The following is a 12,094-nucleotide window of genomic DNA, read 5'->3' as shown; positions in this document are numbered from 1 at the left end:
TTGATTCTTCTCTTGTTTTTCTATCATTTGTTTTTGTTTGTTTGTGTTCCATACTTCTTTCCTCTGTTGCTACCTTTTTTAAGTCAAGTGTTTTTGTGGTGGTTTTTTCAAGGGTGGTTACCATTAAGTAATGAAAAGGGTACCTACCATATTCATTGTAGTACCCTATCTTATGAGTATTTCTGCACTTCATCGTCGTTTGCTACTGTTAATCTCCATCCTCTGCCCCCTTTTTTTCCTTTGTTGTCACAGTTTAAGTTTGGTTTTATTGTGTTCTTTGTGGAGCTGTTACTTGTGGTGTTGTTTTCTTTTGTTCTTTGAATCTGGTTGGAAAACCCCCTTTAGTATTTCCTGGAGTGGGGGCTTTCTGTTGATAAATTCTCTCATCTTTTCTGTATTTGTGAATGTTTTTATATCTCCTTTATACTTGAAGGATAGCTTTGATGGGTATAGTATTCTTGGCTGAAAGTTCCTCTCTTTCAGGGCTTTAAATATTGGGGTCCACTCTCTTCTAGCTTGTAGAGTTTCTGCTGAGAAATCTGATGATAATCTAATAGGCCTTCCTTTATATGTTGTACTCTTCTTTTCCCTGGCTGCCTTGAGAATTTTTTCTTTATCATTGGTTTGTGTCATCTTTATTATGATGTGCCTTGGAGTGGGTTTGTTGGGGTTAAGAAAACTCGGTGTTCTGTTTGCTTTTTGAATTTGAGGCTTTAGTTCTTTCCACAGGCTTGGGAAGTTCTCATCTATTATTTGTTTGAGTATATTCTCCATTCCATTTTCTTTCTCTTCTCCCTCTGATATACCTATTATTCTTATGTTATTCTTTCTGATGGAGTCAGACAATTCCTGTAGGGCTTTCTCTTTTTTTTATTATTTTTGAGTCTCTTTCTTCTTCTCTCTGTTGTTCCTCAAGTTGTTTGTCTTCTATTTCACTAATCCTATCTTCAATCTGGGCTGTTCTGTTAGCTAAGCTTGTTACCTCGTTTTTCAGCTCGTGAATTGAGTTTTTCATTTCTGTTTGATTTGTTTTTATAGTTTCAATTTCCTTGGTAATATATTCTTTGTGTTCATTGAGTTGTTTTCTGATCTCCCTATATTGCCTTTCTGTGTTTTCTTGTATATCTCTGAGTATTTTTAAGATTTCTATTTTAAATTCTCTGTCATTTAGCTCCAAGGCTTTCAATATGTTAAGTCTTTTCTCCATAGATTTTTCCACATCTATTTGTGTTACCTCTCTTTCTTTTGTATCCATAATATTCGATTTCCTCTTTCTTATTGGCATCTGAGGGTGGTCTTGTTGATAGCACACAGGCGCACTCCCTCCGCGGCTTGAGTGAATGTCCCTGTGGTAGCTTCCTCCACACCCTCATCTCTCAGATTCAAGTGATAGCAGTCCTTTCGCTTTCAGTTTGTGTGGAACTCCGGAATGCTCCGAGGATAAATTTTTCTGTTTCTAGTTGATAAATTTGTTGTGATTTTGGGGAGATCTGTCGGACGTGCTTCTCACGGCGCCATTTCCGTGATGTCACCCGCACAGTAGCTCTTGACATGCTTTCTCCCTGCTGTCCCCCGCTGGATATTTTGATGCAAATGTAGTATGGCGTGTGTTGAAGTGCCGCTTTATATTTGACCATTTCATTGGTGCAATTTTATCATTGCATATTAGACACACTGCAGAACCTGCTCTCTCCACAAAGGCGAATTTCTCTGTCCATTCCTGCTGAAAAGTACAATACTCCTCATCTGTTTTTCTTTTAGCTATCTTCTTTGTCAAAAGGTTTTTTGCAATTAGCTAGCTGACTACTTGATTAAAAGAAGGGAAGTTTACTTCCTGACCTCACAATGACCCGTGTATGTTATGCATTATCCAATAAAAATTTGGTGTTGTCCCAGAGGACAGCTGTGATTGGCTCCAGCCACCTGCAACCATGAACATGAGCGGTAGGAAATGAATGGATTGTAATACTTGAGAATGTTTTATATTTTTAATGTTATTATTTTTTTTATTAAAGATTTGTCTGTGAACCAGATGCAGCCATCAAAAGAGCCACATCTGGCTCGTGAGCCATAGGTTCCTGACCTCTGTCTTAGAGTAACTGAGGAAGAGTGTACTGGCCCAGTAAGGAGCATATGGACAAGATAACAGAACAGCATCTATATCAGTCATCTGTTTGCTTCTCACATTAAGTTCACCTCATCCAAGCACAACTTCTCCAGGATTCTATGGTCTTAATTCTCAGAGAAACATATAAGAGGAGGGTTAGTGGGATGAACTATAGTCTTAGTCGTTATAATTGGTCCTATGGCTATAAAGTTTTTTATAACTTTATTGAGATGTAATTTACATACAGTAACGTATACATATTTAAAATGTACAATTTGATTAGCTTTTTAAAAAAAACAGATATGGAGATATAATTAATGTATAATGAACTGCACGTGTTTAAAGTGGACAATTTGACAAGTTTTGCCTGTGAAATCGTTACAATCAAGATAATAAACATATCCATGACCTTCAAATGTGTCCCTATATTCCTGCTTTTCTAATGCCTCCTCCTTCCTTCCTCGCTCCCCCATTCACATCCCTCCCCATCTCCAGATAACCACTGATCTGCTTTCTGTCACTATAGATTAGTTTGCATTTTCTAGAATATTATATAAGTAAAATCATATGTTATGTATTCTTTTTTTCTTTTTGGTTCAGCTTTTTGCACTTATAATTATTTTGAGATTCATCACTTTTAGTTAGTATTCACCATCTTTCTCTTCTATTACCCATGTTAGATTCTTTTTACTATTTTTAAAAATTTTTATTTATTCATTTTAGAGAGGAGAGAGAAAGGGAGAGAGAGAGGAGAGAGAGACAGGGGGGAAAAGCTGGAAGCATCAACTCCCATATGTGCCTTGACCAGGCAAGCCCAGGGTTTCGAACCAGCGACCTCAGCATTTCCAGGTTGACGCTTTATCCACTGCGCCACCACAGGTCAGGCAGATTCTTTTTACTCTTATACTTCTGATGGTCTTGGTGGCTTATCTGATGGGTTAACTGTGGTTAGCAAGCTTTATCAAACTATGGTTTTGTTTTGTTTTTTTGACAGAGACAGAGAGATAGTCAGAGAGAGGGACAGATAGAGACAGATAGACAGGAAGTGAGAGATGAGAAGCATCAATTCTTCATTGTGGCTCCTTAGTTGTCCATTGATTGCTTTCTCATAAATGCCTTGATGGGAGGTTACAGCAGAGTGAGTGACCCCTTGCTTAAGCCAGCAACCTTGGGCTCCAGCCAGTGACCATAGGGGCATGTCTATGATTTCACACTCAAACCAGTGAGTTTGCACTCAAGCTGGTGCGCCCATGCTCAAGCGGGATGAGCCCACACTCGAGCCAGTTACCTTGGGTTTTTGAACCTGGGTCCTCCACATCTCAGTCCTACACTCTATCCACTGCGCTACCACCTAGTCAGGCAAACCATGGTTATTGATTTACCCACTAACAGTTTTCAGTTGGCATGGGGCTGCTCAGAGACATCCCAGTAAATCATCTGCTATCTGACAGACAGCTATATACCATTTGAAAAACAACTAAGGTCCTGCTAAAGTTGGAGTGTTTATTCATAGAACATCAATGACTGTGCAACTAGAACTCCTTATCATGAACTGAGTTGTGCAGACTCACCAAGTCATAAGGTCAGATGGGCTCAAAAGAGCCTGTTGGGTAAACAAATGGTTTTTTTTTTTTTAAGTTTGCTTGCTTGTACGGAGGCAGAGCCATGTGTGTATAGTCTATGGAAGGCTGTGGGTTCTTGCCCTCAGGGCAGCAGATTGCAAATTGCGAGTTGCCTTCCTGCTTGGGGGGCCATTATTTGCTATTGTTTGCTGGAGAAGGTCACCCCCAACCCCTCCACCCCCATCCCCTGCCTGTTTTGCTGGGAGAGGGAGAAGGAGAGCGAGAGGGAGTGGTGACAGGAGTCCAGAGGATGAGTCCAGAGAATGAGTCCGGGTTGTGGAACTGGAGACCGAGTCAGGACTTGGGAGCCCTGATTTCCACCTGGCTGTTTTGCTGGGGACTGCTGAGGCTGGTGGGGGCCTGTGAGTCCAGGTGAGCCCAGAATGCTGAGAAACTTGGGAGCCCTGACTGTTAACTTGTCCGCTGTTCAGAGACTCTAATAAATGGAATGGCCCACCGTCTTCTGGCTCCACTGTTCCTTTACCATCTGCCCAAATCCAGTGAGAACCTGAATGGCCACGACCACAGCCACTGGCTTTACAGAACTCATTCAAAATCAGGGACAACCAAGATCATATTCAAGCAGGTCCGGAGCATACAAGCAAGCTTCACAAATAGGTGGCCAAGACCCTATGCCAACTATCACTGACTGCCTGATACTACTTCCATAGCGCGCATCTATGGCCTCATGCAAGGGTGGGATTGCCTAAGACCAGCGGGTAGAGAAACATTTGACACCCTCAAATGGAAGAGAATTTTTGCTTACCTTATAATTTGAAATCCCACCAGTCTTTTCAGGAGAGTTTTAACATTGTTTGTAGATTTTTAAAATTACTTGCGCCCATTTTTGCCAAAAGTTCTTCCCCCAAAGAAATAAATGCTGATTGTTCTTGTTCCTGCTGTTAAATTGTAGATGTGTTTAATTTCTCCTACACTAATTGCCTAATTGGAATTCTTACAGACCATAGAAAATCCACTTCTAGTGTGCTGAATTTTCAAATATTTCATTTTCATCCTCTCATCAATAAGTCTCTAATGTGTGCCTTATTGATCTGCTTTCACTAGGCTCACATTTTCTGAGGAGGCTGGGGATGTGATTTGTGAATATGGGGAGCAGAATACCCATAACAAGTCCAAGTGCCTGGCTCTAGCTCAGATTATCTACAATGAGTGTAACCTGCACAGCAAAGCTGTTCTTTGCATGTGTAAACAGGGTCAGATTCATGAGGCCATGGAATACATACACCAAATCAAGGACTTGACATCTGGTAAGTAACAAAGCCTGCTTATTGTTATACAGTCAAATTCTGGACTTTAATTTTAAGATCGATCACCCATGTTAGTAGGCAATATTTGGGCTTTACATTATAAAGTCCATTCGATATATACTGATAAGTAGATTTCTTTTGTCATTTTCAATAGAACAGTTAAGCTGATTGACTTTTATGCTTGACATTCAAATACATTATGTATTTTCTCAATACATAAACATTTAATAAACAATAAACTGATGGTCCTGAACCAAGGTCATATTCAAGCAGGTCCAGAGCATACAAACAAGTAGATTTCTGATAAGTAGATTTATTCTACTAAATATACAGTTTTAAAGATAAATTTTGCAGTATGTTTTACCATGCTACTTAAAGGATTTAAAAAAATAGCTGAACTTATTTGTCATATATAATGTTCTGAATTATGATATAAGCATTAGAAATGAAGAATTGGTGAAATAAAATTCATTTCAAAATTTTAAACACCCAGGTTGCAACTGGGCAGTAATCTGAGAGAATTGTGAACCTTATAGTGACCCTAGTTGAGTAATCTTGTCTCTTATTAAGAATTAGTTCAGCAGCCTGACCAGGTGGTGGCACAGTGGATAGAGCATTGGACTGGAATGCAGAGGACCCAGGTTCAAGACCCCGAGGTTGCCAGCTTGAGCGGGGGTCAACTGGTTTGAGCAAAAACCCACCAGCTTGAACCCAAGGTCGCTGGCTCCAGCAAGGGGTTACCCGGTCTGCTGAAGGCCCACAGTCAAGGCACATATGAGAAAGCAATCAATGAACAACTAAGGTGTCGCAACACGCAACGAAAAACTAATGATTGATGCTTCTCATTTCTCTCCGTTCCTGTCTGTCTGTCCCTGTCTATCCCTCTCTCTGACTCACTCTCTGTCTCTGTAAAAAATAAAAAAAAATAAAAAAAAAATAAAAAGAATTAATTCAGCAGCAACGTTAGTGTACAGGCAGTCCTGACACCTCCCCGTATCTCAGGCCTGTGTCAGTCCTGATGTCCAGGCTGTATACTACAGTTCTAAGAGCTGCAAAAATGAAACAAAACATAGCACTTTCAGGTCACGTTTTTCTAGAAAAAAGAATATGAATCTGATTATTTTCAAACTATAAATTGACTTACTTAGAATCTTTTTTTAAAATTACTAATTTCTTCATTCACTGTATAATAGCATGCCAGATACTGTTACTTTAATAGTAGCTAATAGTTCAGCTTTTTACATGCATTATCTCACTTAATCCTTATGTTACTTTACGAAGTAGGATTTATTTATTTATTTATTTATTTATTTATTTATTTATTTATTTATATTAAGTGAGAAGCAGGGAGGCAGAGATAGACTCCCGCATGCACCCCAACTGGGATCCACTTGGAAAGCCCTTACCTGGCAATACTCTGCCTGGCTGAGCCACAGCTTCGTTGCTCAGCTACTGAGCTATTTTAGTGTCTGAGCTCAAGACCATGGATCCATCCTCAGCACCCGAGGCTAACCTTGCTCAAACCATTGGAGCCATGGCTGTGGAAGGGGAGGAGAGAGAGAGACAGACAGAGAGACAGAGAGAGAGAGAGAGAAAGAGATGGGGGAGGAGTGGAGAGGCAGTCACTCCTCCTGTGTGCCCTGGCTAGGAATCAAACCTGGGACTTCTACACACTTGGCCAATGCTTTACAGCTGAGCCACCTGGCCAGGGCCTGAAGTAGGTTTTATTATGATCCCAGTTTTTTTTTTTTTTTTTTTTTAATATTTTATTTATTGATTTTTTAGAGAGAGAGGAGTGAGAGAGAGAGACAGAGAGAGAAGGGGGAGGAGCAGGAAGCATCAACTCCCATATGTGCCTTGACCAGGCAAGCCCAAGGTTTCGAACCGGCGACCTCAGTGTTTCAGGTCGACGCTTTATCCCACTGCGCCACCACAGGTCAGGCGATCCCAGTTTTATAGATGGAAAAAAAAAAAACCCTACCATGTTTCTACAGAGAGGCTAAGGTATAGAGAGGTAAGTAATTTGCCTATATGCATGCAACAACAGAACAGGGTCTGGCATAGTAGGAATTACCTGATATTTATTTTATATACACTTTAAAATTATTTTATTATTATCTGTATACAGATTTAGTTCCTATATTATTACTCTTCCATAGGTAAGAATTATTTTAGCCTGACCAAGTGGTGGTACAGTGGATAGAGCATCGACCTGGGATGCTGAGGACCCGGGTTCAAAACCCTGAGTTCGCCGGCTTAAGCGTGGGCACATCTGGCTTGAGCATGGCATCATAGACATGACCCCATGGTCGCTCAATTGCTGGCTTGAAGCCAACATTACTGACTTGAGTCTAAGGTCACTGTCTCAAGCAAAGGGTCACTGGCTAGGCTGGAGCCTCTCGACCAAGGCAAGAATGAGAAACAATCAATGAACAACTAAAGTGCCACAACTATGAGTATTGATGCTTCTCATCTCTCTCCCTTCCTGTCTGTCTCTGTTTCTCTATGTCTCACTAAAAAAAAAAAAAAAAAAAAAAAAAAAAGGAATATAAATTATGATTGTAGCTTTTGATTATGTCATTGATTAACCAATAGATTAAACTATATGAAATTGCTTTTTTTGGAGTAAAAAATGGCCAGATGCCTAAGCAACTTTATATGGCCCAACCTCTAGCTACTTGATCTGGCTAATGGCTTCTTAAAATCTTCATTTTTGAGTATCTAAATGCTTGATATTTTTAGGAAAAAAATTACTGAGCCCCCCCTTTTTTTGTGCAGGCACAGAAAGAAAGACATTATAGTCATTAGAAGTTGGCTCTAATACGAGCAATAAAATATAGTCAAACATAACATAGTATTAGGTGGAAACTTAAAAATTGGAGATACCAAGTCTAGCACTTTTTTTTTTTTTTCTTTCCATTTTTCTGAAGCTGGAAACAGGGAGAGACAGTCAGACAGACTCCCGCATGCGCCCGACCGGGATCCACCCGGCACGCCCACCAGGGGCGACGCTCTGCCCACCAGGGGGCGATGCTCTGCCCATCCTGGGCGTCGCCATATTACGACCAGAGCCACTCTAGGGCCTGGGGCAGAGGCCAAGGAGCCATCCCCAGCGCCCGGGCCATCTTTGCTCCAATGGAGCCTTGGCTGCGGGAGGGGAAGAGAGAGACAGAGAGGAAAGCGTGGCGGAGGGGTGGAGAAGCAAATGGGCGCTTCTCCTGTGTGCCCTGGTCAGGAATCGAACCCGGGTCCTCCGCACGCTAGGCCGACGCTCTACCGCTGAGCCAACCGGCCAGGGCAAGTCTAGCACTTTTAAGATGCAGAAACTGAGATCCAAAAGATTGAGTGACTGGTGGAGCACTGATGAGGATTCAGGTTTCCTAACTGACAATTTAATCCTTTTTATTTTATCACCTTTCTTTCATGATAGGTTTTTGATAAATATTTTTCTTGGTCCTCTTTGTTGGAAGGATTGGAAAAGAAATGTTGATTAGCAAGTATAAACATTAGCTAGTTTCAGTCTCTATTATTACTTTAGGCTGTAGAGACATAGTTTTTCATTTTTGCTTTCAGATGACCTGATGCAGCTAATAAAGTTATGTCCCAACCATGAATTAGTTCAGTGTCTCACTAAAGAATGGAACGGGAAAACACCATTATTATCTTTTGGTCTTGCTGTACTTTATTTGTTCTCTGTAGATATGGAAGAAGTTGGCATTAAGCTACTTCAAGAAACAAGTAAAGGTGGGGAAGGTAAGTAAAGTAAAATGATATGTAAGAAATAGTAGTGGGTTATTTAGGGAAAGGTTCAAGATTATTATGTTTCATTTAAATCAATTTTGAGTTTTTTCTTCACAAGAGTTAACTTTAGTTTGTAAATGTAAAGCTCACCATGTCAATGATAGTCTGTCAGTAATAGCATATATTTTTTGAGGGAATTAGAATGAAGAGAGAATCTTTATGAAGCGTGAGGTGAACATCATAATAATTATGATAGCTAACACTATAAAACTATATTAGCATAGGTGTATATTTAGTAATTTTATATGTATTTTAAATGTTTAAGCATAAACTATATTTTTTATTCTTAAATTAAATATATACATAAATAAAATTTATATATGATATTTATTCTGAACCTATTCTGTACTAGGATAAAAAATAACTATATCTCCTTTCCTGTCTCTAATTCAGCAATTTTCAACCTTTTTCATCTGATGGTACACATAAACTAATTACTAAAACTCTGCAGCACACCAAAAAGTAAATTTTTTCCAATCTAACAAAAAGAAGTATACTTTTAATTCATTCACACCAGATGAATATTGTGTTGGCTGTTGTCAATTTTTTATTTGACAGTCTAAGAGAAAAGAGGTCGGTGCCTCTGACTAAATAATCAAGTATTGCATGTTTTAAAAATTCTTGCAGCCCTGGCTAGGCGGTGGCGCAGTGGATAGAGCATCGGACCAGGACGCAGAAGACCCAGGTTCAAAACCCTGAGGTCGCTGGCTTGAGTGCGGGCTCACCTGGTTTGAGCAAAGCTCACCAGCTTGAGTCCAAGACTGCTGGCTTGAGCAAGGGCTCACTCGATCTACTGTAGCTCCCGATCAAGGCACATATGAGAAAGCAATCAATGAACAATTAAGGTGCCGCAACAAAGAATTGATGCTTCTCATCTCTCTTCCTTCCTGTCTGCCTGTCCCTATCTGTCCCTCTCTCTGTCTCCCTCACAAAATAAATAAATAAATAAATAATTCTTGCAGCACACTGGTTAAAAATTGCTGTTCTAATTTAGTATAGGAACTGGAACAGACAACTTGATTTTAAATTATTATATAGGGTCAAAGTAAGAATAGTAAATTACATGAAAATATTGGGGAAGATAATTTTGAAATTATCATTACACATCAATTAAAACATTTTATTTGATAAAACAATAATGATCATGGTAGAAATAAAAAAGTAAGTGATTACAGGATTCTAAAATGAAAACCTCTTTTATTATGTATCATTAAGCAATGCAAGTAATAGATAAGAAATGAGTTCCATCAACAGATATGTCCCAAAGAGGGTCAGTATAATTTATTTTCAAAAATAAATAATATTATTTCCTTTAGAAAAATATTTATTATAGAAGCCCCATTATTAAGAGGTCTCTATCTAGAGATAGAATGGTGGGTTTGCCAGAGTTTTTTTCACTCTTTGGGTCAGCACTACTAGTGCATTTATAAAAGGGTTTGAAGGGTCATGAAAACTAGACCTGTGAGCTCTCGGTTATTTGATAGTTTCTAGTGGTACCTTATCGACTCTGAATAAGGCTGAGCCCATATTCTTCACTTTCTGAGCTCCCTTCCTTGTAGTCCTCAACACCTGCTAACCTACGAAGGAGGAGTTCAGGGGAGGAGTGGGGAATATGAGAAATGGTAGAGGGTTGAATTGAGGACTGAAAAGGTTAGTGGAGAAGATGAAGGGGGGACTACCATGAGCGGGACTGAGCACATTAAACTTATTGAACTCGGGTACAGGAATCAGGTTTGAGAGTTACTGAGTTGAAATGATATCTCTTTCTATTTTTGAACAATTGCTAAGTGTGGATTATCAAGTAAGAGTAAGTGCTATATGATAATATTATATTTCTTTTCTTAGATGCAATAGAACATCTTATGATAAACGATCCATTTTGCTGCCTAGAAAAGTGGCAAGAAGTGGCAAACGTATGTTTACAGAATGGTTTTGACAGATTATATGATGATATAATGTTCATCCTTCGATCTCAGGCTGGACTTACAGAAATTTCTGAAGAGGATGATACAGTCAACTTAATGCAGCATGTGTTTTGGTAGTTCTGTATCTTAACCAGTTGAGGGAGCTTCTACAACATTTTATGTATGTTGGTTGTGGAAACTGATTTTGGAATAACTAACATAATTAAATCTAGAGTATGAAGCTCTCAGAAATAAATCATGCTTCTTTTGTTATCAGGATATTTAGATTTGTTTTTGAAACATTTATATTATTGGTTTTTCCCCCATATGGTCATTTCTTGTATTGAATCTTGATAAAATCCAAGAATATAACTATAAAATTCAGTTTAGGTATTTCTATCTAAGGGCATAAGCTTATGTATAGATATGTTCCTTTCTGGTCATCTAATTTGACAACAAGAACTAAGGAAGGTGTGATAGTATTCTGTCAGACTCATTTCCCAAATATCAAATGCCATAAACCTGGCTTATAACAAGAAAAGCAAGATTTCATTCAATGTTCGATTCACTGATGAAAACAGAGTGTAATAATTTTGCACTACGGATTTAAAGATGTGCCCCATACTTTGCATATATAAATGGCAGATGTTAGGCTTCTATAAAATTAGAACCATAGTATGTTCTTACCTAGAGAGAGGACAAGCCACATTTTGCATAGAAGTAGACCTGAGATACCTGTAGGCACAGAAAATGTCATAAGAAGTGGGTTTGGATGATTTCAAGTATCTGAGCACTTAATTAAAAACTCAAGAATTCTGTGTCATGGAAGCCCTGGCCGGTTGGCTCAGCGGTAGAGCGTCGGCCTAGCGTGCGGAGGACCCGGGTTCGATTCCCGACCAGGGCACACAGGAGAAGCGCCCATTTGCTTCTCCACCCCTCCGCCGCGCTTTCCTCTCTGTCTCTCTCTTCCCCTCCCGCAGCCAAGGCTCCATTGGAGCAAAGATGGCCCGGGCGCTGGGGATGGCTCTGTGGCCTCTGCCTCAGGCGCTAGAGTGGCTCTGGTCGCAATATGGCGACGCCCAGGATGGGCAGAGCGTCGCCCCCTGGTGGGCAGAGCGTCGCCCCTGGTGGGCGTGCCGGGTGGATCCCGGTCGGGCGCATGCGGGAGTCTGTCTGACTGTCTCTCCCTGTTTCCAGCTTCAGAAAAATGGAAAAAAAAAAAAAAGAATTCTGTGTCATGGATAGGTGTGATTTTCAAAACATTTAATGGTCAGTATGCCATGGGCACCAGTCAATCAGAACAGATACCCAACTGATCAGAACAACACGCAGCCCTGATGCCACACCACAGCATAACAACTGGATGCCAGCCTTGATCATGAAACGCGGTAA

The 12,094-nt window shown here is 40.0% G+C and overlaps 1 protein-coding gene across 1 annotated transcript in view; it reads left to right on the top strand.

Moving 5' to 3' along the window:
* CLHC1 (clathrin heavy chain linker domain containing 1) overlaps positions 1-10,856 on the top strand; it is a 61,325-nt gene extending 50,469 nt beyond the window's left edge. Inside the window, exons 10-12 of the mRNA XM_066267150.1 lie at positions 4,795-4,997; positions 8,571-8,750; positions 10,644-10,856. Coding sequence (XP_066123247.1) covers positions 4,795-4,997; positions 8,571-8,750; positions 10,644-10,840 — 580 coding nt within the window. The 3' untranslated portion in view covers positions 10,841-10,856. The remainder of the gene's footprint in view (positions 1-4,794; positions 4,998-8,570; positions 8,751-10,643) is intronic.
* The last annotated feature ends 1,238 nt before the right edge of the window (positions 10,857-12,094 follow it).

Source organism: Saccopteryx bilineata, chromosome 3 (genome assembly GCF_036850765.1).
Source record: "Saccopteryx bilineata isolate mSacBil1 chromosome 3, mSacBil1_pri_phased_curated, whole genome shotgun sequence".
Lineage (NCBI taxonomy): Eukaryota > Metazoa > Chordata > Mammalia > Chiroptera > Emballonuridae > Saccopteryx > Saccopteryx bilineata.
This window is presented reverse-complemented; position numbering and strand designations above follow the sequence as displayed.